This window comes from Myodes glareolus, chromosome 9, assembly GCF_982192425.1.
Source record: "Myodes glareolus chromosome 9, mMyoGla1.1, whole genome shotgun sequence".
Taxonomy (NCBI): Eukaryota; Metazoa; Chordata; class Mammalia; order Rodentia; family Cricetidae; genus Myodes; species Myodes glareolus.
Genome location: NC_142034.1, coordinates 74,540,166 through 74,565,053, shown reverse-complemented (window position 1 = coordinate 74,565,053; position 24,888 = coordinate 74,540,166). Strand labels below are relative to the sequence as shown.

The 24,888-nt window shown below is 53.3% G+C and overlaps 2 protein-coding genes and 1 long non-coding RNA gene across 3 annotated transcripts; 1 reads left to right on the top strand and 2 right to left on the bottom strand.

The window, feature by feature from the left end:
- Positions 1 to 11,397: 11,397 nt before the first annotated feature.
- On the top strand, positions 11,398 to 21,128 carry Mgat4b (alpha-1,3-mannosyl-glycoprotein 4-beta-N-acetylglucosaminyltransferase B). Its single transcript, XM_048451468.3, has 15 exons — positions 11,398 to 11,752; positions 16,544 to 16,729; positions 16,825 to 16,965; positions 17,054 to 17,187; positions 17,617 to 17,663; positions 17,938 to 18,051; positions 18,200 to 18,275; positions 18,425 to 18,539; positions 18,819 to 18,949; positions 19,146 to 19,253; positions 19,472 to 19,665; positions 20,093 to 20,171; positions 20,251 to 20,338; positions 20,417 to 20,529; positions 20,620 to 21,128. Exons 1-15 carry the CDS (start codon positions 11,656 to 11,658, stop codon positions 20,641 to 20,643), a joined length of 1,647 nt encoding a protein of 548 aa, XP_048307425.1. The 5' UTR covers positions 11,398 to 11,655; the 3' UTR covers positions 20,644 to 21,128.
- Positions 13,923 to 14,966, bottom strand: LOC146892899 (uncharacterized). The gene is made up of 2 exons (XR_015003567.2): positions 14,593 to 14,966; positions 13,923 to 14,398 (listed from the first exon to the last, which is right to left on the bottom strand). It is a non-coding gene; the product is annotated as an uncharacterized LOC146892899 (long non-coding RNA).
- A 1,302-nt stretch (positions 21,129 to 22,430) lies between the features above and the next one.
- On the bottom strand, positions 22,431 to 24,541 carry Ltc4s (leukotriene C4 synthase). Its single transcript, XM_048451480.3, has 5 exons — positions 24,380 to 24,541; positions 23,287 to 23,386; positions 23,140 to 23,210; positions 22,972 to 23,053; positions 22,431 to 22,683 (listed from the first exon to the last, which is right to left on the bottom strand). The coding sequence occupies exons 1-5, from the start codon at positions 24,435 to 24,437 to the stop codon at positions 22,542 to 22,544; spliced, it is 453 nt and encodes a 150-aa protein (XP_048307437.1). The 5' UTR covers positions 24,438 to 24,541; the 3' UTR covers positions 22,431 to 22,541.
- Positions 24,542 to 24,888: the final 347 nt, after the last annotated feature.

Below are 24,888 nucleotides of genomic sequence, written 5' to 3'. Positions count from 1 at the left end.
AGGTCCCTCCAGGACTTCACAATGCTTCTCAAGGTTGCTTGCTATCTTTTGGGGTGTGGAGTCAAGAGTCCAGATGGGTGCCATTGCCGTTCACTTTTTAGGCCCTGCATTTTTTGGTAGTGTCGGGGATAAAATCCAAGGCCCCCCTTCATGCCCTCCAGGCAAGCACTCTGCACCCCAGCCTCTCCTTTAGCTCCTTTCTTCCGGAAGCACAAGCAGGAGGTTTCTGACTCTGACAAGAAGGGGGACATATCCCAAAGGCTATTAAGAATAGTCTAAAAGAAAAAACAGTAGAAGCAGTTGTGTAATGCCAAGGTGTTGGGGCAATGGAGGCTGGGGACTCGCCAGTCCCTCTGGAGTTGGACCACCCACAGGGCCTGGGGTTTGACACTAGAATGAATACACACCCAGGGTGGGGCCTGGGCCCTGATGGCAATACACAGGGGCGGTGGGAAAGCTGTTAGCCATACCCAAGGGGCAAAAGGGAGGCAGAACAAGGCAGTGCTGGCTGCCCTAGGTTGGCAGCAAACTTTTGGGGGCACAGAGGTGCAAGAGAACTTGCAAGTTTGGGGAGCCAACTCCCACAGAGCCAAGGAGGAGCCGTGGAAGGAAGGCTGAAGTCTACCTAGGGGAGGCTGTTCTTGACCTGTCCCCAAGTGTGTGTGCTTGGGTCCACCGCCTCGGGTGGGTTCCTTCCTGACTGAGAATGCCAGATGACCCCTCCCTGTCGGGGCCTGGTTCTAGCCCGGACCATAAATTATTTCTCTAGACCAGACCCCAACATAAACTCTCTCTCTTGACCGGCGTGGAAGAGAAAGACACAACTCACATGGCTTAATTGGGAGGGAGATTCTCGGTGGTCCCTCATGAAGTCCTGAGTTCACATCCTGAAGAATTCCTCTCGTTTATTCTCCAAACAGCTTTTATACCAACACATAAACTGAGAGGGGAAAATACAACAGACCTGTCTCCTAGGTAACCAGGTGAATGGCGTTTTGTCACGTCCACATCTACCTGTCTGCTGTGTATGCTAGCTGTTACATAGGCTTGAATCAGCATCTCTATAAGGCATCCTCCAAATTACAAAGAAAGGAGCAACAACATCCTGACCTTTTGTTGGGGTAGTGACAGCCTGTCTGCAGGGCTACGTTGACCACTTCAGGTAGACCCTAAGGCTTTAGAGCCTGGCAGCCATACCATATAGAAATATGTGCCTACACTTCCCTTGACCAACTTGGTTTTAGTCTGCTTATTCCAAACAAGGCTATTGTGGTGGGTTGAATAGAACTGACCCCCAGAGATTCATGTGTTTGAATGCTCAGCCCATAGGGAGTAGCACTAATAGGAAGTATGATCTTGTTGGAGGAAGTGTGTCACAGTGGGGACAGGCTTTAAGGTCTCATATATGCTCAAGCTATACCCACTGTGGCACACAGTCTCCTGCTGTCTGTGGATCAAGATGTAGAACTCCCAGATCCTTCTCCAGCACCTCATCTGCCGCCATGCTTCTCACCACGAAGATAATGGACTGAACCTCTGAAACTGTAAGCCAGCACCAATTAAATGTTTTCCTTTATGAGTTGCTGTGGTTGTAATGGAAAAATTAAAAATGCTGCAGGATCCCCAGTGGCAGTAGGCAGCAGAAATGCTGTAGGTCCCCAAACAGTGGTAGCGGGCCATGTGGCAGCAGGCAGAGGGGTCCTGGGAGCAGCTAGTCCCAGGCAGAGATGGCTGCCAGTCCCCAAGCCGTGGCTGGTCCCAGGCAGGGAAACACATGGCAGGCGGGCAAGATACAGAGACATGGATAGACAGGACATGCAGAGTGAGGTTGTTTATTCAGGGAGTTATGGAGGGGCAAGGGAGAAGGGGAGAGAAAGAGAGAGAGAGAGAGAGAGAGAGAGAGAGAGAGAGAGAGAGAGAGAGAGAGAGCGAGCACATGCTCAGGCTGGAAACTGAAGAGCAGCCTGCCTCAGCGGATGGGGGGGGGAGAGAGTGGGCGTGGCTTGTCTCTTAAAGAAACAGCACAATCATTACAGTGGTCATGGTGTCTCTTCACAGCATTAGACACCCTAACTAAGACAACTACCATTCTGTCTCCTCTCTGATGCTGAAGTGGAATGTGCCCAACTTTCTCCTGGGCACTGTACCCTTAGGTACAGGGTCCAAGGTTCAGGAAAGTGTAGGAATGGGAATCTGATTGCCTTGACCCTTTTCCAGGTCTTTTCCTTCCTCCATCACTCCTTAACCTGAGACTTACTCTGTGGGGTGACTGAGGGTCCCGAAGCTGGAGGCTAGGATACATGTTGATGAAGATTCTGGAAAGATAAAGGCAGAGCCAGAGGTGAAAGGACTATGAGGAAATCAGAAACTTGGTCTTAGGCAGTTCAAAGGGCCTGAGCCTGGAGGAGCCCCAGTGAAAAGCCAGTCAAGGAGAGATGGGAGAGCAGTCAAAGCAAGGGAGAGCAGTCAATGTCAGTGCCAGAAGGGGTAGTGACATGATGCCCAAAGCCTGGGTACCACTGTCCTCTGAGGACTTCCTCAAACTGTTACCTGTCCTGCACCAGCATTTTGTGGACCATCTGTCCTTCTAATCCCTGGCACCCAGGGCGATGCTCACCTGACTCTTCCCAGCCAGCTTCCTTCTTCCCGCTTGGCCTCCAGGGATGCTTAGCTCCTCTGTATTCTTGTGTGGGTCTTTCTCTCTAGTTGCAGACACCCCTTTGCTTGACCATGTTCCTAAGCAGGCACACAGGGGGACCTTGGCTAGCATTTGTGAGCTGCCTGGGTCAGTAAATGTTAGTTCAATTAAATAAAAAATACAAATGGCAGTTAGGCCTCATGATGTTGTTTTTGTTGTTGTTGCTTTGCTTTAAATTTATTTTTATTTGCAGTAGTGTTTTGCCGGCGTGTATGTCTGTGTGAGGGTGTCAGATCTTCTTAGAGTTACAGACAGCTGTGAGCTGCCATGTGGATGCTGGGAATTGAAACCAGGTCCTCTGGAAGAGCAGTCAGGGCCCGGCGGCGGTGGTGGTGCACTCCTTTAGTCCCAGCACTCGGGAGGCAGAGGCAGCTGGATCTCTGTGAGTTCAAGGTCAGCCTGGTCTATAAGAGCTAGTTCCAAGACAGAGAAACCCTGTGTTGAAAAATAAAAAAAATAAAAAATAATAATTAAAAAAAAAGAGCAGTTAGTGTGCTCTTAACCACTGAGCCATCTTTTCAGCCCCGGTCTCATGATATTGTAATCCCAGCCACTCACGAGGTTGAAGCAGGAAGGTCACAATTTCAAGGCCTTAGTGAAATCCTTTCTCAAAATTAAAAAGTAAATAAACAAAAGTCTGGAGATATAACTCAGTGATGTAGCATTTACCTAGCATGCAGGAGGCTCTGGATCCAGTCCCTAGTAGCACACACACACACACAGAGTAAAATTATAGAAGGTACTGTGGCCACGGTTTTAGACTAGGATCTTCCACTAGGCCAGTAGATCAGACTAAAAATCCAAATGGAATCAGTGCCCTGTGAAGGTCAGAAGACAACTTTTGGGACTTCTCTTCTTCTGCTGTGTAGGTCTCTGGGGTACAACTCAGGTCATCAGGGTTGATGGCAAGTGTCTTACACACTGAACCATCTCTACAGCATTTTCTCTCTCTCTCTCTCTCTCTCTCTCTCTCTCTCTCTCTCTCTCTCTCTCTCTTGGGGATCTTGGGCTGGAGAGATGGCTTAGCAGTTAAGAGCACTGGCTACGTTTTCAGAGGACCCAGCACCCACATGGCAGCTCACAACTGTAGGTAACTTCAGCCCAGGGCATCGACACCCTCACACAGACATATATGCAGGCAAAATACAAACGCACATAAAATAAACATTGAAAAAATATTTAGAAAAACAAAACAAACAAACCCAAGGTTGAAAAATAATTCCACGCTCGCTTAGGCAGCACATATACTAAAATTGGAACCTTACGGACAGAACAAAGGGTGGGGTCTTGCTGTGCCGCCCTGATCAGTCTATAATTACTATATAGACCAGGCAGGCCTCAAACTTTCCATAACCTCCTGCTTCTGCTTCCTGAATGCTGGAGTTACAGGTGTGGGAAACCTTCCCTGACTCAGTTTGGTTTGGATCTGTCGTAGCCAAGAGTACTGTCTCTCTAAATCCCATGTCTACTCCAGAGTTCCCGAGGAGGCCACTGTGATCACGGCTAGAAGCCTGTGGCCACACCCTATCCCTCAAACCACGAGCAATTCTGTTGTTTCTAATTCCTAATAGCAACGGTAATAACCTCATGTATCTTTTATGCCAGGAAACATTCTGAGTTTTATATATCTATAAAATCAACCCGCTTCCTTAATGTGAGGCCATGTGATTAGTTCCGGCCAAGGGCCTGAGACAGTAAAAGCCGCAGACCAATTACAAGGCCAGTGTTTCTTTATTTGCTAATGCCAGAGCTTCTGAAGCTTTGTCCTCTGCCAGGGGAGCCTTGTTCCAGGAGCTCCCTGAAGCCGGTGTAAGAACTGAAATGAGCAGAGCTGGCAGAGCCCTTGATGGGCATGCAACTTTGAAAAGTAGGATTTCGTGAAAACACCCCGCCCCACTCCAGACCATCCTTCCCCCTTCCCCCAGGTGCCTGTTTAGGGACCTCTGCCTTCTGTGTCTAATCAGGAAGACTGATAGGAAAGAAAAACTTAATTGTACTTACTTACCTGTTTATTTAGTATGTGTACTAACTGTGCACACATTTGCCTGCCACCGTGTGAATGGGGAGGCCGGAGGGCAACTTTGTGGGAGTCTTTTTCTCTCCTACCACAGGTAAGTCTGGGGGAGACAACCTGAGCCACCCCCCCAGGCTTCCTCAGGCTTCCTTGCAAATACCTGCACCCACTGAGTCATCCAGTCAGTCTTCTTCGTTGTTGTTGTTGTTGTTAATTGTTTGAATTAAAAGTCCAGAATGGGGGGGCTGGAGAGATGGCTCAGAGGTGATGATACTGGCTGCTCTTCCAGAGGTTCTGAGTTAAATTCCCAGCAACCACATGATGGCTCACAAACCATCTATAATGAGATCTGGTGCCCTGTTCTGTCATGCAGGCATGCATGCAGGAGAACACTGTATATATAATAAATAAATAAATCTTTTTAAAAAAGAGTACGGAATGGTGAGTTTCTGTTGGACTTTTCACATGTGTATGTCATAATAGGCCTGTGAATTAAGCCAAGCCTGTAAATTCAGTGTGGGGGAGGCAGAGGCAAAGGGATCCTGAGTTGGAGGCTAGTGGGGAGACCTTGATAATAACAAAATCCCAGAAAAAAAAAATTATTTGACTTTGCTTGTTTGAGACGGTTTCTTTGTGTAGCCTTGGCTGCTCTAGAACTAGGTCTGTAGGCCAGGCTGGTCTCGAACTCACAGAGATCTGTCTGCCTCTGCCTCCTAAGAGAAAAGAAATTTAAATTAAAGGCTGACAACAGATTAGCAAGGGATTTTTATCTACTTATTATTTTAGGTATTTAGAATCTTGGGGCTCATTTTATACACAATATAAATTGGGCTGAGATTTAGAGAGATCTGCCTGCCCTGCCTCTTGGATGCTGGGAGTAAAGGCATGGGCTACCAGGCTCAGCTCAAATATCAACTTATTTTTTTTGTTTTAATTATATGTAATGTGTGTGTGTGTGTGTCTGTGTACACACCACAGTGCACATGTGGAGGTCAGAGGACAACTTGTGGGAATTTATTATCTCCTTGCACCACGTGGGTCCTTGTGACTGAACGGGTATCACTGGGCTTGGCAGTAAATGCCTCAATCCTCCGTGACATCTAGCCATTGTGTATCAACTTAATGATGGGGGAATTACAGACAAAGGAATGATTTTTAGAAAGATAAGATGACTTGTAAATTCTTCTGTAAGGGTGCTCATTTGGGTGTGGCCAGGTTTCTGGGCCATTAAGGCTCTGAGACCGAATCATTTTCTGGCTAATTTCAGCAGAGAACACTCTGGGAGATTCTTCTTTGAGGCACATGAAGGAGCTTAGGTGAAATCCTGGTCACAGCCATGCTTGGCCTTCAATTCCAGCACTCGGGAGCCACAGTGGGCAGATCTCTGTGAGTTCGTGAATTCAAGGCCAGCCTGGCCTACATACCAAGTTCCAGGACAGCCAGGACTACAAGAGATCCTATTTCAAAAACAAATAAATACATAAAATAAAAGCCTGTTCTCAGTACTGTCAGCTTAGAATACTTTCTCTACAGTGATGGTTTTAATGGTGCATTCTGCACTTTGACCTACAAAGTCTGTCTCTGGTAGCTGGTCTTCTGGCTTCATTCCCCTCACTGCCCAAAGGAAGGCTCTCTTGAGATTTAAGTGTAAACTCTAGGTCCTGTTCTTCCTGGTTTTTGTTTTATTTTGTTTTGTTTTTCAAGACAGGGTTTCTCTGTGTAGCAACAGCCCTGTCTGTCCTGAGACTTGGCTTTGTAGACCAGGCTGACCTGGAACCCACAGAGATCCTCCTGCCTGGGTGGGCACACACCTTTAATCCTCCTGAGTGCTGGGGTTAAAGGCATGTGCCCACCACCACCACTGGGGCCCTCTTCCTGTTTTTTGATCGTAGGACAAAGCCTCAAATAAGCCATGAGTACTGTAATCACAGCACATGGGACATGGAGACTGGAGGATCGGGAGTTCAAGACTAGTCTTGGCTGCATTGGATCAAAAAAAAAAAAAAAAAACCCAAAAACTAGGTAAATCCCTGACAAGGTACATAAAGATACATTCCCTGCAAGCGGGGGTGGGGTGGGGTGGGGGTGGGGGCGGGCAGGATCTTACTGGGTTCTCTATCTGCACTGGTGGGTAAGGGATACTGTTCCTTTAAAATTTATTTGTATACACTGAGGACAATTACGCTGAAACTCTGCCTCTTCTCCCCAGGGTAACACCTTAAACTCACTTTCCCTAGGAGGCCCTCTGCCCTTGCAGGCCTGATTATCTTCCCCCACTATAATCTTGCCAAGCTCTGTGAACCTTGCCTCTCCTGCCCTGGGCAGAACAGGTTCTGGCAGGGTAGTGGCCAGATCATCATCAAAGCATTCATGTTTGTATTTTTTTGTTTGTTTGGTTTGATTTTTGTTTCTAGAGACAACCTTTACTCTGTAGGCCAGGTGGCCTGGTACTCACTACACAGTCCAACCTAAAGTAATCCTCCTACCTCAGCCTCTAAGGTACTGGGATTATGGGCATATGCCACCATTTAAAAAAAAAATCTTTTATTCTTTTTTGTTAGTTTTGAGGCAAGATTTCTCTATGTGTCTCTGGCTGTCCTGGAACTTGCTCTGTAGGCCAGACTGGCCTCAAACTCAGAGATCTGCCTACCTTCGTCTCCTGAGTGCTGGGATTAAAGGCTCAGGCCACCACTGCCCAGCTCTTTTACTTATTCTTCGGCAACTTAGTGTGTGTGTGTGTGTGTGTGTGTGTGTGTGTGTGTGTATGTGTGTGTGTAGGATCTTATGTAACCCAGGCAGCTGACCGACATCAACTAAATGAAAAAGTGTATTTATGTTATAAAGTGGGATGATCTGAGGAAAATGTTACAGTTATTAAACCAGGGGATGGGAAGGAGATGGGCAGTCAGTGACCACGTTTGAGTTCCTCCTCCATCCCACGATGACCTTGGAGTAGGGAAGCAGGAATGAGGAGAAGCTGGTGAAGATCCCTGGTAAGTGGGGAGCTGGGGGCCTCTGTAGAAAAGGGCCCTGGTGTCAGGCAGAGCCATTGTCTGGGGCTGGGACCTCACAGCAGCCGGTCTACCTGCAGGCTTCTCCCTTTAAAACGGGGCAGCAGCTGCCTGGCCCGTGTCCTACTTTCCACCGGCTTGTACCTTTGTAGTAATTAATTAATCTGGGCCTGCTTGCCACCCAAAGCCCCTCCAGACATTTCCTGGCTCATCATGTTGCCTTGCAGCTGGTGATGGTGACACACGCCTTTACCTGAGGTTCAGCTTCAGGTCCTAAGGACTCACTCAGGAAGATGGAGCCACATGGGTTCAAAAAAACCTTGCTTTACTTTTCAAACCTCAGCTGTGGGTATTTCTTCCTTTGTTCTTCTCCCTTTTCACAGAGAGAAAATACAGACGTTCCCCTTCTTCCTTTTTCAGATTTGGGGTCTCACAATGTAACACTGGCTGGCCTGTAACTCCTTGTTCAGACCGGGGCTGGGATTAAAAGCCTGTATGACCCCCATCTGTTAGGATCACAGCTCTCAGCCATTGTTCTGGGACAACCTTTGGAGGTTGTCTAGGAGCCCAGCCCTGGGGGAGGTCCAAGAATAGAGCGAAAGGAATAAAATCCAGGCATATTTTCACTAGCCTTTAAGTGAAATTTGATGCATCCTTCGTTATGAAATGGGTGCAGCAGCCTGTAGATTTCCCAGTCTATGTGACTTTCACAACAGAAATCACGGGGAATTTTATCTACTTCAACTAGAGGTGTAGCAGGCACTTCAAAAGAACAGATACACTTATGGTAGTAACTTCATACTTCTGATATTAGTCCTGACTCTAGATCTTACAAGTTAAAAAGAATCAGTGCATTATCTTTAATCCCAACACCTGGAGGCAGAGGTAGGTGGGTCTCTGTGAGTTCAAGGTCAGTCTTGTCTATTGAGAGAGTTACAGGACAGCCTGAGCTGTTACACAGGAAAACCCTGTCTCAAAAAACAAACAAAGAAGAAGAATCATTGGTGTGTGTGTATGCAGATATATATATATATATATATATATATATATATATATATATATATATATATATATATATATATATATTGAGACAGGGTTTCAGGCTGGCCTCGAACTCACAGAGATCTGCCTGCTCTGCCTCCCAAGTGCTGGGATTAAAGGCGTGCGCCACCACCGCGTGGCCTTTTCAGTTTTTTTTTTTTGTATTTATGTATGTTTTTACAAATATTTTTCTGACATTTCCATTTCAATGGTTTGTTGGAAGGCACTGACTTACAAAACATGGGTCTGTGGAATACATCTCTAGCCTCAGCTTTGGAGAGGAGGATGCAAGAGGATTAAGAGTCCAGCTAATAGCTCAGTTATTTTTTTAAAATTATTTTTACTTGCATTGGTATTTTACCTACATGTGTGTCTGTGTGAAGGTGCCAGATCTTGGAGTTACAGACAGTTGTTAGGGGTCACATAGTGATGGGAATTGAACCCAGGTGCTCTGGAACAGCAGTCAGTGTCTCTCCTGCCCCAGTAGTTCAGTTTTTAAGAGAAAAAGCGTTTACTTGCCAACACCCCCAGGCAGCTCACAAGGGAGCTAATCACCCTCTTCTGGTTTCTGAGAGCACTGCACACACACAGAATATATACATTCATGCAAGCAAAACACTCAAATACACTCGACTCCCGCTCCAACTGATATACTTTTGTTGCTTGGTTTTTAGATTTATTTGTGTGTGTGTGTGTGTGTGTGTGTGTGTGTGTGTGTGTGTCTGTATGTGTGCTCTGTGTTTGATCCCCATAGAGCTGGAGTTACAGGGAATTGTGAGCCACCTGATATGGCTGCTGAGAACCTAAAGGTCCTCTGGAAGAATAAGAGTAAGCACTTTTTTTCCAAGACAGAGTTTCTCTGTAGCTTTGGAGCCTGTCTTATAGACCAAGCTGGCCTCGAACTCATAGAGATCCTGCCTCTGCCTCCCAAGAGCTGGAATTAAGCACTTTTAACTTTAACTGCTGAGCCATCTCTCCATCTTATTGTTTTGGGGACAGTTGCATCCTGTAACTCTACTTAGCTTAGACTTTTGAATTTTCTATGTATATCAAGCTGGTCTTAGACTTTCTTTTGGTGGGACAGGGACTCATTTTGTACCTCTGGCTGGCCTGGATTTCACAGTTCCACTTGCCTCTGATGCCCACATGCTGGGATTAGAGGCATGTACTACACTATACTGGCTCCACTATTTTTTGTTTTGTATTTTTTTTTAAACAGAATTAAGACTTTATATGACCAAAATGAAAACCTGCCATTCTTTGCAACACAGAGAAGACTCCTATGAAAATACAGAAAACAAACCGGAACAGTTTCCTTCAGAGGGCTCTAACAAGATCAGGTGTGGAAATAAGGCTGTAACCTGCTCGAAGTCACTCCAAACTGTCAAACAGTGCTTTCTGTGGGTCACCTGACACCCGTCCCACCGCCCCCAAGATTTTACTGTGCAGTCCTGGCTGGCCTCTTGATCACACACCCGGAGGGGCCACCATCCCCAGCAGGGCCCTCCTGGACATACACACAAATGCACATATATGTGTGTGTGTGTGACCACAGCTGGCATGCGAAGATCGGAGAACAAACTGCAGGAGTTATATCACTCCTTCCACCATGTGGTTCCCGAGAAATGGAACTCGAGTTAGTAGCAGTCATCACGCGGGTCCTGCGTAGCTCCATTTTACAAAGTAGCGTTTGGTTCCATTTTGAATGGCGGTGAGGCCCAAGCAGGGAAGTAGACACAGCGCTACCCAAATGCATGCCCAGAAGCTGCCCTCCTGGCCCAACCAGTCCTTTCATTGTGCTTCCAGTTCCCGATTCGGCAGAGGCCTGGGGGGAAGTCTGTAATGAGTCCGTGTATGAAAGTGCAAGACCAGACCAGCAATAAAAGCTGAGGCGGTCGCTGTACAAATTGGAGCCAGAGCCCGGAGTCACCCTGCGGACCTGGTGCCCCTCTAAACTGCAGGTTGAGCCTGACTGTCGCCCACTGCACGCTGGCACCGGGAAGCTAGCCGGTTGGGCTCGGGAGGGAGCTCCACACCTACAAACAACGACTCTATTACTCCTGAGAGCGGCCCATTGTCCTTGTTCCATAGAGTAGGAGCGCCTCCCCCGTCCACAGCATACCATCCGAGGCGCAGCAGAGAATGTCTTGGGAAGGCGGTACTGGTGGGCGCAGGAGAGGGCAGCGGGCACTCCTGGCCGCGCCGGTTATCTAGAGATAACCTTAGCCGGGTCACTCGGGTCCCCTTCCAAGCCTAGACCCTCTCGGTCGGGAGGAGGGCTTGAAGGTCTGGGTGTGGGGAGTTGTCCATAAGATCTTCCTAGAAGCCGACTTGTGGGGCTGGCACCTCCGCGATCTGTCCCTGCTGCACAGGAGCTGACCATCATTCATCACCACCGTAGCCTCGACTTTCCTGAGACTAGACCACCTCTCCCTCAGGGCGCGCTATTCCACGCGCACATCGTGCTCCCGAGTCGGGCCCACCGGGATCCCGGGAGCTGGCCTCCCACCCCGCCCCCTCGTGGTGCTCCCAGCGGCAGCGGGTGATGCGGCCCCTTTAAATCCCGGTCGCCCCGCCCTTCGCCGTCGACTCGGCGGCGGTCCCGGATCCAGCCGGGCCGCGGCTCTTGCCGCCTTGCCCAACCCTGCCCGGCCCCGGCCCCGGCCCAGCCTCCGACTGAGGCCGCTAGCGCCGCGCGCCGCGGAGGAGCAGCCTGTCCGGCTCCCGCCCGTCCCTATTCCCGCCCAGACCGCAGCCGCCTCTCCCGGGCCCGCAGCTCCCCCGCGCTCCGGGGCCGGGGCCCCCGCCGCCTCCCGGCCCCCGCGCCCCGGCCCCGGTCCCCCGGGCCATGCGGCCTCGGCCCCGCCGGCGCCCGCCGCGCACCGGGGGAGATGAGGCTCCGCAATGGCACCTTCCTGACGCTGCTGCTCTTCTGCCTGTGCGCCTTCCTCTCGCTCTCCTGGTACGCGGCGCTCAGCGGCCAGAAAGGTGAGCCCCCACCCCGTCGCCGCCCGCGCAGGCCCGCGCCGGGTGCACCTGAGCCCCTCCCATCGTCGCCCCACTTGTTTGCTGCTGGCGTAACGAAATTCCCCGGGTCGGCCGGGCCGAGGAGGGCGGGCGAGCGGTGACCAGTTCCCGGTCTCTCCGTGTGGCGCTCTGGACTGGCCTCCCTGCCTGTGGTTATCCCATGCCAGGGGCGGGCGCTCCTGGCAAGTTAAGGACCTATGGAGTTCCCACAGAGGGGCAGAGGCACAAGGTCACAGAGGTAGTTGTAATCAGTGGGACCCAGAGAACGCGCTGCCGACACAGACAAGAGCAGGCACAGTGTTGTTGAGACAGGTGAGAACAGTTAAGGCATCCATCCCCCTGCCTCATTCACTGCTGTGCTCTGCTGCAGCCCTGCCCCTGTGAGTGCTGCTCTCTGGGGGCCTACAGCCTTCTTCAAGGCACTGGGCCCCAGGACTCTGGAGGGCCTCCTGATCAACTAGCCCAGGAACCCTAATATGTGACCATTTGGTGTGGTTTTCTTGGCCCACCTCAGCTCCCTGATACACCTCTGAAGCTTGGTGTATCAGGCTGGCCAGTCCACACTATGGCCTCTGTGCCTGACCAGCCCTCTTGGGAGTAGAGGGGCGCAGGCCCTAACACTGTCCAGAGTTCCTCTGAGCTAGGTTGAGTAGCCCATCCAAAAGCTGCTTCCTTCCTTCCTGCCTTCTGGTCTTCCTGTCATATCAGGCTCCAACAAGCTAGCCCTCTCCCTCCCTCAGGCTGGCTTTCTGTTCCCCCAGGTTATGCCTAATGAGCCTGGGGAAAGAGGCAAGGGGAAAGTCCAGCTCCCACCACCAGGCTCCCACCAGGTCAGCTCAGTGCAGCCCAGCCTTCTCTAGGACTTGTCTTGTTTTGGTGGAGGCCTGGACTGGCCTTGAGAGAAACCCAAGCCTGGAACTCTGAAGAGAGATTTCCTAAAGCCTGACAGAGAGAGAGTGCGTGTGGTCAGAGCAAAGGCTGTGGGATGGGATGAGCTATCAGGAACCTGTATGGCCGAGGCAGAGTTCTCTGTAGGTAGGGCGTGTCACCCAGGAGGATACATTTTGAGCCCTTGGGAGAGTGGCCGTGACAGGCCATGGAGACTGTAGTAGAGCCATATCTGAAGAACTGGGGCCAGGTTGTCTGGCTGTGGGTAGAGCCATTAGCCCTTGTGTCTCACCCTCCTCCGTTGGGCAGTGGTTCCTGTGTGCTTCCTACAACAGTCGTGTGGCCCAACTGATGTCAGGAAACCTCCTGAGGGAGTAACCAGGAGACTGGCACTCTGAGGGCCTGGGGAGCAAGAGAGCCAGGGAAGGGTGGGGCTCAGATTCAAAGTTCTTTCTGAGGGACAACAGGCCCAGGAACCTGTGCCACAGAGAGGAGAGGGTGGTGGCTGGGCCAGCCCTGTCCAGGGGCTGTACTGTTTCCAAGGGTGTCCAGCAAGGCCAGGGGTCTGGACATCAGGAAGCCGGGCTGTGAGCCCTTCTCATTCTTCCATGCTGACAACTCTGTAGGAAGCTCATAGTGAAGCCACTAGATTGGAGCTGGTTCCCAGTTTGCAGTGGCTATAGGGCTCAGGAGAGGACCCAGTACTTAAGGGAAAGGAAGAAGAACCGGAAGGGAGGATGTAGGCAGGAAGCCAGAGAGGAAAGAGACAGCAGGAACAGGGGTCACCCTAGAAGCCGGGTTAAGAATGGGAAGGACTCAGACTTGGCCAGATGCACCTAGGGTTCAGGACCCAGGTTCAAATGCAGCCTTGGCTGTATCAGTTGAAGCAGCCAGACATGCAGGGATCAAGCTATCACCTCAGCCAAGCAGCTGCTGAACTTGCACCTGAGGAGAGACAGCCACCCTGCCCTCCTCAGTGTCCAGGCTTACGCTCTCACTGGACCAGATAACAAGGATGGACCATTCCTCTCCTAGAGTCCTAGGAGGCTGCGAGATGCACCTGCCACTCCCCACCTCTGCTTCCTGCCTTGCAGTTCATAACAGACCTTTGGCTGGGCTTGGTACCGCCCTATGGTCCCGAGCTTATTTCCCCTTCTCTAAGTACAATGTGCAAAGTCTGTACCCCAGCTTGGTTCTGAAATCTGTTTCTTCTGCCAGGAGGGAACCAGGTGGAATAGTGTGGTTTGTGAGCCTCAGGGTGTGTTTAATTGTCCTGCTTGCAGAGTATTACAGGTCCCGTAGCCAGAATAGTCTATTATGGTATGGCCAGTGTTTCAGTCCACCCCTGGGCCAGCTCCATCCTGCTTCCCTGGGATAGGAAACTGTGGATGGAAGGCCCTCTGCTTCCCAAGAGGCCCTATCCTGACCTGCTCCACACACCCAGAGAGACCAAAGAGTCCCCAGGCCCTTATCACTCACCTACCTCACCACCCAGTTCACCAGAGGTGTGGGTTGCCGGGATGGTCTAGTGAAGTCCCCACTTTAAGAACAGCCCATAGGGAGGCAGTCACACGGCTTGAGTTTCTGGATTTGAAGGGTGCAAGGGCAGAGGGGACCCCCAGTCAGTAGACCTGGGAATAAGATCGCTGGACTCTTACAGTGAGCAACAGCAGACAGAACCGGGCCAGAAGAGTATGGTGGATTGCTCAGGGAGAGGTCCTGTAGAGTTCAGAGAAATGACAGCAGCGTTGGAACATGGACCGCAGCCAGGCTCAGGAACCCAAGGGGCCCATTACTTGCTGGTAAACAGTTGGAGCACTGGCCTTAGGAAGGGAGGCCAGGATAGGGATCCAGCGGTGCCCAGGCTTGGATGGTCAGGATGGTTCGGGGAAGTGCCACCCACCATGACCTACCTGATGCAGTCTAATGCAGGCAGATCTTGGCTTCCTTCCAGAGCAGAGCAGGTCTGAGATCTGTGTTCCTTCCCCTGTCCCCTCCACGGCCCCCCTCAGTGTTGCTTGGGATACAGGCTGCCCTTTAGCTCCTCTGTGAGGGGAAGGCAGGGGCTTCCCATCCAGAACGAGGGAGGCACCTGTCTGCCTAGGCCACTGTGAACTACCTCCCTGGCTGGCTCTGCCGGCCTGGGTACCTCTATCCCTCCACCCTGTGTGCTGTTGGTATAGCCCAGTGCTGGGAGAGAGAGGTTGGGGGTGGGCTCTCAGTGTTCAAGGGTCAGGTTTCCAGGGTAACCTGGCCCCAAAGCCCAGCTCTGAGTCTCACAGATCCTGTAACTCGACACCCCCCCCCCCCCCCCCCCCCCCCCCCCCCCCCCCCCCCCCGCTTGGGCTGTTCCTAAGCCTGGGTGTGGCCTGGGACATTAGCCCTGGGTAAGACAGGGTATAACATTGGGGTGGGGGTGGGGCTCCTCAGGTAAGGGATGCCTCAACAGAATCCACTTGACTTTTCTGTCTCCAACCCTCTTCCTTTCCTCGGCACTCCTCCCGTTCGACCTGCCCTGGTTGCTCTGAGGAGGAAGTGTGTCCTGAAGTGACTCCACTTGCCTTGAGCCTCACCTTCCGTCTGCAGGCTCTAGTGGTAGCTCATCCCGCCTTCTGGGGCTGTTTGCCCACCAAGGATTTGATGCCTGGGATGGGGTGGGATTTGGAAAGGCTTTCTAGACTTAGAGAAAAGGCCTTGAAGGCTAGGGCCAGATGATGTGGGATCCAGAAGAAACAGCTCGCACAGAAGCCAGACATCTGACAAAGCAGAGGGAGGTGTGCAAGATAGCAAATGAAGAGGGCAGAAGCTAGCCAAAGGCCTGACGACCCAGACTGGCAGGCTGCTGCTGGCCCCTGCCAGACCAGCGAGGCCAGGTGCTTCTCACCCTGGGGACTCTCCTCCACCCTCAGGCAGCTCCCCTCAGGGTCCCAGTTACTCGTGCGCTCCTATCTGGGCCCGGCTGCTGCTAGCTGTGGAGCGGAGCAGAGGGTCTGACAGTTCTCCTTGGGGTGGCAGGGACCTTCTAGGTGATCCAAGCCTAGCACAGTTGCTTGTGGTTGGGGCTCCTGCTGTGGACTGGTTGAGCAATCCCTGGGCTCGTTAGTCAACTTCATCTGTTGATGTGAGCATGGGGGTGGACTGGGCTCTGCTGAGTGGGTGTGAGGTAGAAAGAACTCAGTGAGTGAGCAATTAGTGACAACCATGAGCAAAGAGCAACCCCCTCCCCCCAACACACACCACATACCACATACACACCACATACACCCTGCAGGAACACAGTCACAGGTACTGTGACCAGCCTGACTCAGACTTAGGGCGAGAGTCTGGGGAGGCTGACTATAGCCATAGAGCCTTAAGGATGAGGTTGTCTGTCAGTCATTGCAACCTTGAAGAGAGGGCGGAGAGAGGCAGAAGGCTGGGGTTTAGGAGCTTCTTGAGGAAGAGCTGTGTCCTTGTACCCTGAATTGGGCTCTGGGTATCTGACTCCCAGCAATGGGCACAGTCTTCAAAAGCAAGAGGGGACTTTGGGACCCCGTGGGTGAAGAGGGTTCAGTCTGAGGTGATTCCAGCCTGTGCTTAGAACTACCCCCTTCCCACCTTGAATAAGTTAAAGGATGAGATAACAGGCTGGGAAGAATATTCGCAATGCTAAATCCTCTTGGTGGGGCTTTTCAACCGCAGGCTGAACTTCTGTGTAACTTCACATGAACTGGTGTGTGTCCCCTAGTTGGGGTGTGGCAGGCATACCTTTACAGGTGCGCTGTTGCACAGACAGGCGTTCAGTGGTGACATGCTGTGGACTGGGCCTGAAGGCGACTGTTCCTGATGTTAGCCTGTGTGTGTCACCCCCCTGCTCCCCACCAGGTGACGTGGTGGACATTTACCAGCGGGAGTTTCTGGCACTGCGAGACCGTTTGCACGCGGCTGAGCAGGAGAGCCTGAAGCGCTCTAAGGAGCTAAACCTGGTGCTGGACGAGATCAAGAGGGCAGTGTCTGAGAGGCAGGCGCTGCGGGACGGAGAGGGCAATCGTACTTGGGGACGCCTAACTGGTGAGCTCCAGCCGGATGGGGTACATGGCGGTCTGCAGAGCTGGGCTGTTTTCAGGCTCAGCAAAATCTGACCTGTCCCTTTCCCAACCACCCAGAGGATCCGCGACTGAAGCCGTGGAACGTCTCGAACAGGCACGTGCTTCATCTGCCCACCGTCTTCCACCATCTGCCGCATCTGCTGGCCAAGGAGAGCAGTCTGCAACCCGCAGTGCGGGTGGGCCAGGGCCGCACGGGAGGTATGGGCGTGACCCGGGAGGGGCGAGAGGCGGGCAGAGAGGCTGTCCCCGGAGCCCTGTCCAGTGTCACCCCTCCGCGCCCCTGCAGTGTCCGTGGTGATGGGCATTCCAAGCGTGAGGCGCGAGGTGCACTCGTACCTGACTGACACATTGCACTCGCTCATCTCGGAGCTGAGCCCACAGGAGAAGGAAGACTCCGTCATCGTGGTGCTGATCGCCGAGGCGAGTGACCTAGGGCCTGGGGATTCAGGAACATGGAGGGGAAGACACACAGTAACGATCCACCAAAAAAGAGAAATACAAAGAGAACGGCATGGGGAGCAAGGGGGACAGGGACACAAACAGAATTGCAGTTTTAGTTTCTTTCGCAAATGGCAAATGGATCAAGACAAAAAGTTAAAAAGATGAATCTTTGCACCCCCTTGTGGAGACACTAGTCATCTGGTTCCCTTCTCCCTGCACCTCTGACAAGGCTATTTTCTGAGGTAACTGTGATCACCGGCAGGCTCAGCCCCTCATCTCTCCGGGCACTCAGGACAGGAAGTCACTCTCTCCTATATATGGGGACATCTGAAGCCTACACTCCTGCCCCTCCCTCTTCCAGACCATTTTGGGTGGTAGCTAAGCTAAGTGTACTTGGTCTTCCCACAGACCGACCCACAGTACACCTCGGCAGTGACAGAGAACATCAAGGCCTTGTGAGTACCAGCGACCAGGAAAGGTTGCTGGAGGGAGGGCAACCAGATGCCTGCCTCCCCTAAGAGGAGATCTGCCGTGTGGGTGGAGGGGCTTCCCTTCTCTGTTAAAAGTGGGAAAGTGTGTGAGGGCCCCAGCCTTTGTGGAGCCCCAGTGCCTCAGGAAGCTAGTGGAGGAGAGAGGCATTTGCTCAGTGAGCTTTCTGGGCAGGGCAGTCTGGAGAGCTCCCAACCGTCTTTTGGAGGCTGCAGACCCACTGAACCTTCTCCCACCTAGGTTCCCCACAGAGATCCATTCTGGGCTCCTGGAAGTCATCTCCCCTTCCCCTCACTTCTACCCTGACTTCTCCCGCCTTCGAGAGTCCTTTGGGGACCCCAAGGAGAGAGTCAGGTACCTATGCTCAGAGTCACCAGCAGTCTCCTTGGAGGACCCTGTCTGGTGGGTGGGGTGGGACCTGCCTGCCTCAGGGGCTTCTCTGTAGCAGTCCCCTGGAGGTGGAGTCTTCTCTGTTTCTGAAGCCCCTCCCCCTGGCCCACAGGTGGAGGACCAAACAGAACCTCGATTACTGCTTCCTCATGATGTACGCACAATCCAAAGGCATCTACTATGTGCAGGTCAGCTGGAAGCTCTTCTCCTGCCCACCCTGAACCCTGTTTGACTTTGCTCTTGCCTACTCTGCACATGGTCGCACTCGGGGGAGGGACCCCACTTCTGCCCTGTGTCGGTCCTGAGTCCCAGTCCCCTACTGTTCCTCCCTGTACAGCTGGAGGACGACATTGTAGCCAAGCCCAACTACTTGAGCACTATGAGGAACTTTGCCCTCCAGCAGCCCTCTGAGGACTGGATGATCCTGGAGTTCTCCCAGCTGGGCTTCATTGGTAGGCCACCCCCCTGCTGGTCCCATTAGACAGGTGATAGCCCTTCAGCCCGCCTATGCCCCTCCGTCTACCATCTCTCAGCCCCAGTACCTCGCTAGAGAGCCTTGCTGGAAGTGTCCTCTGTGTGAGGATGTCCCAGGTCCCCAGCCCTGCCCTGTCCCCGAAGTCTGCCCACAAGGTTTGCTGTGAGATGCTCCACAGTGGCCCCCACGAGGAAGAGGAAGTAGGGTTTAGCAGTGCTTTCCACTCAGAACCCTTTTCCATGACTCCTGCCCTCAGGGAAGATGTTCAAGTCATTGGATCTGAGCCTGATTGTGGAATTCATCCTTATGTTCTACCGAGACAAGCCCATCGACTGGCTCCTGGACCACATCCTGTGGGTGAAAGTCTGCAACCCTGAGAAAGATGCGGTGAGCAGGAGATGCTTGGAACCAGCACCAAGGAGGCGGGCCATCAGCTGCCAGCTCACACTGTGTTCCTGGCCGTGCCTCTTTGGCAAGGAGAGAACACTGCTGGCTGAGGAAATCCCCTGGTTATCCTAAGGAAAGGCCCTTTCCTTGGAGTCTGGGCTGAGTTAAACCCTAAGGTGTCACTCTCTGTTCACAGAAACATTGTGACCGGCAGAAGGCCAACCTTCGGATCCGCTTCAAGCCGTCCCTCTTCCAGCATGTGGGCACTCACTCCTCACTGGCGGGCAAGATCCAGAAACTGAAGGTGGGGGATGCCACATAATTTGGATAGGGCCCTGTGGAGGCCGGGCTGGGGGATGCCACAGAGTTAGAGTTTGGATAGAGCCCTGCTGAGGCTGGGCTGGGGATGCCAGAGTTTGGATGAAGCCCTGTGGAGGCCGGGCTGGGGATGCCACAGAGTTTGATAGAGCCCTGCGGAGGCCGGGCTGGAGGGTGACACTGATGCCTGCTGCTCTTCTCTAGGATAAAGATTTCGGAAAGCACGCTCTACGGAAGGAGCACGTGAACCCCCCAGCGGAGGTGAGCACAAGCCTCAAGACGTACCAGCATTTTACCCTGGAGAAGGCCTACTTGCGAGAGGATTTCTTCTGGGCCTTCACACCTGCTGCAGGAGACTTTATCCGCTTCCGCTTCTTCCAGCCACTGCGCCTTGAGCGGTCAGTGCTCCCTGGGGAAGGGGACAGGCTGAACACAAGCTAGAGGCCTCAGCATGTATATCTGGGTCTTTAGATGCCCCTTCTATAACTCCAGAGGGAATTGTCCACCCCCATCATCATCTAACCCCACAAACCTCAGTTTCCTTATTGAAAAGCACTCCCCATAATAGTATTAACTACCTTGTGAGGACTAAGGCAGGCAGAGCTATTTCTAGGTACTCGGTGACAACCGTCACCACAGTCTCAGGGTAAGGCCCTGGCTGCCTGGCACAGCCCATGTACTGTCCAAAATGGTGCCCAGTATCCCCCAGCACCTGGCAGCCCATCTCATCTAGCCTAGGCATGGCCTCTCTGCTGGACCTGGGCAGTGTGCCCGGCAGTACCTCACCTTTTTATCACGGCTCACTGGCCTGCTTGGCGCCTGCAGGTTCTTCTTCCGTAGCGGAAACATTGAACACCCAGAAGATAAACTCTTCAACACTTCCGTGGAGGTGTTGCCCTTTGACGTGAGTGTGGTGGGTATGGGTGAGGACTGGGGCTGCCTCCTCCTGGCCAGCCACTCTAGCCCTGCCGCTTTGTCCTCAGAACCCACAGTCAGAGAAGGAGGCCCTTCAGGAGGGCCGCTCAGCCACACTCCGGTACCCTAGGAGCCCTGATGGTTACCTCCAGATTGGTGAGTAAGGCAGGGCCTGTGTGGGATGGGCTTTTGGGTGTGGCTTTGTTTTTACTTCTAGGAATCACCCTTCCACAGGCTCTTTCTACAAGGGTGTAGCCGAGGGGGAAGTGGATCCTGCCTTTGGGCCCCTGGAAGCACTGCGCCTCTCCATCCAGACTGACTCCCCAGTGTGGGTCATCTTGAGTGAGGTGAGATCGGCTGGGTGCCGGGATGGGACCAGCCTGCTAAACCTTAAGAAGCCCCGTGACACCTGCTCATCCTGAGCCTGACTTTTACAGATTTTTCTGAAAAAGGCCGACTAAATGGAAGGTTTCCAAGGGTGCTCCATGGCCGGCTCTGGAGCCCACGGTTCCAAGGGTGGTGTTGCTGCTGCCGCTGCCGCTGCCACCGCCCCAGAAGACCAGGCATATCCACCCCACCTGAAGGGTTCTGCCTGGCAGGTGGCTCGGGCTGGCCTGGGGTCCACCGCTGGCCCGGAGGCCCCAGAAGCTGGTGCTGCGCCGGGCCGCGAGAGGAGACAGGCGGCCCCCACACTGTGCCTGAGGGCCGGCCTGCTGCCGCCCAAAAAGAACCGAACCGAACCGTTTGCCCCTGGCCGGTCGGCTTGAGCCAGGCCGTTTTAGAAGAGCTTTTTCTTGGGCGCCCGCTGTGTGCGGCGCGAACACTGGAATGCATACACTACTTTATGTGCTGTGTTTTTTATTCTTGGATACATTTGATTTTTTCACGTAAGTTCGCATATACTTCTATAAGAGCGTGACTTGTAATAAAGGATTAATGAAGTGTATGCCTCATAGGTGCTTATTCTGGCTAGGCACTTGCCTGTCTTCCTCTCTGTATTTGGCATATCCCCCATGGCCTCCCGCTGGGAGATTCTCCTCCAGTGCAGGCTGACTACTCAGTGAAGGTGACTTCCATTTCTGTCATGCCAGAGACTGAGTCCCAAGCCCCCTTTTTACCCTGTCAAGTGTCCCAGTGTGCTGTTGGCATACCTCAACATGATCTCATTCCCACTTAGCAGGAAGATCTTGGCCACTGAGTCAATAACTGGGGGTTTCATGTACCCAAAGTTGTACCTACCTAGTCTATAGGAATCCGTTTCCAAAGCATTGTCTTGTCATCTTGGGGTGGCATCACGGTACCCCTCCCAACTATTGTAAAGACCTGAGCCCCTGAGTGCTTCAGTGGGGGAGGTGTTGGCCAACTTCTTTCCTGTTTCCCCACCCCCTTTCACGGTGGTCCTCAGTGTCTTTCTCCCTGCTTCTCTTCCCTTGGTCTCATGTAGTAGAACCCTGGTATGAGTGTGTGGCAGGGCCAGGAGTTGCAGGTATAGAGGAACTGAGACAGTGAGGCTGCCTTGGAACTCACTGTAGCCCAAGCTGGCCTTCAGTTTATGCCACAGCTTCCCAAGTACTGGAATTACAGCCATGAACCACAGCATCTGGTTCATTTAGAGAAAACTATAGTCTTCTGTAAAATAAATGGGCCATCTCCACCCACCTCAGGGCCTTTGTACACAATGTCGGGCCTGCTTGAGAAGCATTTTCCTTGGCCAGCTAGGATATTAAAGTCATTTAGAGATGTTTTGTCAGCAACCTTCCTCGAGTCCGGCCCTTCTCAAGCACTCTGAGGTCCACTTCAGAGAACGTATAGCTGACCACATTCCTGGTCATGCTCACTGCTATGTGGGCCTTCGCAGGGACCGTGAACACCTACACTCATCTGATGTTGGAGATCTCGGGCTGATCAAAAACATGAACCCAGTTCTCACTTGGGGAAAGACCAACTGATGCTAGTTGTGAAGTCGGGGCTGGGAGTGGAGGACAACACGGCACACAAGATTCCGGCAGCTGAGGTTCAGCCTGAGAGGAAGGAGAGCCCCAAGCACAGAAAGAGGGGTGAAGGGTGGCTATCTCTGGAAATAAATGTCAAGACAGAGGTAATGGCGCAGGCAAGGTGCCGTCTAGAGGAGGGTATATATAGTGAGAGAAGCTCCAATCCAAGCAGGCCCACGCCGCCTCCCAAAGCCTGGCTACATCTGTCGGGGGATGGGGCCCTTGGTAAGCAACCTTCTCCGACCCAGAGAACGTAGGCGGGACAGTCGTGGGAACTTTAATTAGAAACTGGGATTCGTAAACGGGCACCCCTGCGTTTTGCTCTAAGCTCTTCTCCAGCTGAGCTGACTCGGAGGTCCTTCGCCTCAGGCCATCTGCAGGAGGGCCTGAAGTTTTCTGAAGAGCGCTGCCTGTAGCGTGCCGGGGAGGAAGTGGACCAGCAAACCCAGCGCGGCCATCGCCACCAGCAGCCAGAGCGCGCGCGCGCTCGCGTACAAAGGAGCCAGCCTGCGGGGGAACTCAGCGGGAGTTTAGCCAAGGCCCGCCCCACAGGCGCAGACTCCGCCCCAACCGTACCAGGGAGGCCCCGCCCCGCCAGACTAGGCCCGCCCCTCAGGCTCCGGCCCCACCCACCAGACAAAACCCGCTACCTCCGGCTATGTCCACCCACCCGCGGTCCCACAAGGCAATCTTTCCCTGGGTCTCCTGCAGCCGACCACCGCCTCCCACCCGCAGAGCCGCGTGCAGGAGCGACCCTTCCCTGCCATGCTTTTCCGGAAGTCCGGCCCGAGTTACCTGAGCTGCGCCGAGCGCGCGTATCCCTGGAAGTAGCGGAGGCGCGCGAACAGGTAGAACAGTCCGCACAGGGCTGCGGCGCCTGCGAAAGACCAGGCAAGCGCGGTGAACACGCGCGCCCGCCACCCGGGGACCACCCCCTGAGCGCACCCCCGCGCCGTCCCGCACCTTCGTGGAAGAAGATGCCGGCGACCCAGAGCGTGGCGAGGAACAGCGGGAAGTACTCACTGCAGTTCACCCTGCGTGGGACGGGCTGGGTGAGCGTGCGGCCGGACTGGGCTGACACCCGAACCCGCCCGGATCCGCCACACTCACTGGGCTCGGAAGACGCGCTCGAACTCGGGAGGTCCAGAAGTGAGTGGCGGCGACACGTGGAAAGCCCTGCGCGCAGAGATCACCTGCAGGGAGAAGTAGGCTACGGCCGTGGAGACGTAGGAGTCAGGTGTGGCGCCCCGCATACCCGGGGTAGGCCCTGCCCCCTAGCCTCTCGCCGAACGCCTCCCTTCTAACTCCCTCCTCCGACCTGCCCCACCAGCTGTGTTCACTGGAGAGGCCCAGTCGACCCGGCCTGAAGATTGACTGGCGTGATGCACGCGCCAGTAACACCTGTCGGTGGGCGGAGCAACGGGAGACTTCTTCTGAACTATTTGACTTTCAAAGCACAGGCAAATGCCCATCTCCCGTTCTGCAGGTCTGGACCCCCAATCTTTTAGTTCCTGAGAAGCCAGTGTCCCAGGACAGAATTGGCACCAGGAACAGGAAGCTCACGTCTTGTCACTAAGGGACCCTGGTTTCCCTTTTACAGAGCCAGCCAAGAAGGGACCCTGCCTCAGGCCAGGGTTATTGAAGCTTGGGTCTCAGTGCCACCAAAGAATGGCAGAAACTCTTGTCTCAGTTTCTGTTTAGACATCAGGCGCCCAGCTCTAATTGGCAGATACATGCTCCAGGTACCTGTCACAAGGGCTCACCCCATCTAAGCCCATAGCTATCCTCCTATGCATCATACTCCCAAGCAGACACCAGCCCCCACCACAAGACAGGTACCTGACATGCTTTTTTCAGTGGTCCTTCGGCAATTTTTGCCATCCTTCATCTGGTCCCCTGGCTGTGCACTCCTCTAGACCCTGACCCATGTGCATTTCCCACTGTCCCCCTGCAGACATTCCTTTGGGGCTTCTTCCTCACTCCAGGGATGTGTTGGCCCCTTAGCCAGGACTCAGGCCCTTGGACACCAACACTCCAGTAGCTCTTGAAGAGTCTGGACTTTGGCACCACGAGCGTGGGCTGGAAGTGTCCTGTCTTTCACCTGGGCCTGAGCGTAGGCCTGTCAGCACCCCCATTCCCTAACCCAAAGACCTGAAGGACAGACAGCAGGTTGCACCCGCCTCCCATACAGGAACCAGCGCACCTTGCAACAGAACTCCCAAGATGGTGACGGTAGCCAGAAGAGCCACGTCGTCCTTCATGGTGCCAGTCAGCGGCCGCAGAATCAGCTGGAAGGTTCTTATCAGCCACTGTGCTGCTCAGAACTGGCCCAGGAGAGGAAGAGCCTCAATACCCACTCCACCCCTTCTCAGTAGAGGCGGGGAGGGGTGGGGGCCTGATTGTATCCACAGAGGCAGGAAGCCTGGCCGGGCTGGGAAGGTAGAAACCAGGACTGTGACAGCTTGGCCACTTCCCTCCATTGTTTTTGACCTTTCGGGGTTTAGTCCTGCCATAGCATGCTCAGGCTGCTCTCCCAGGTCCATTCTAGCCTTGGATGCTTCCAGCCATCATGTCCTCCATGCCCTGTACCTCGGTAGTTTCCCAGTGACCTTTCAGCCCTGCCCTTACTCCTGGGTTCAAGGGCAGGCTCCCAGCCCTGACCTCTCCCACGCCTACAATTATTTAACCTGTATAACCCGTACCTGCACCTCT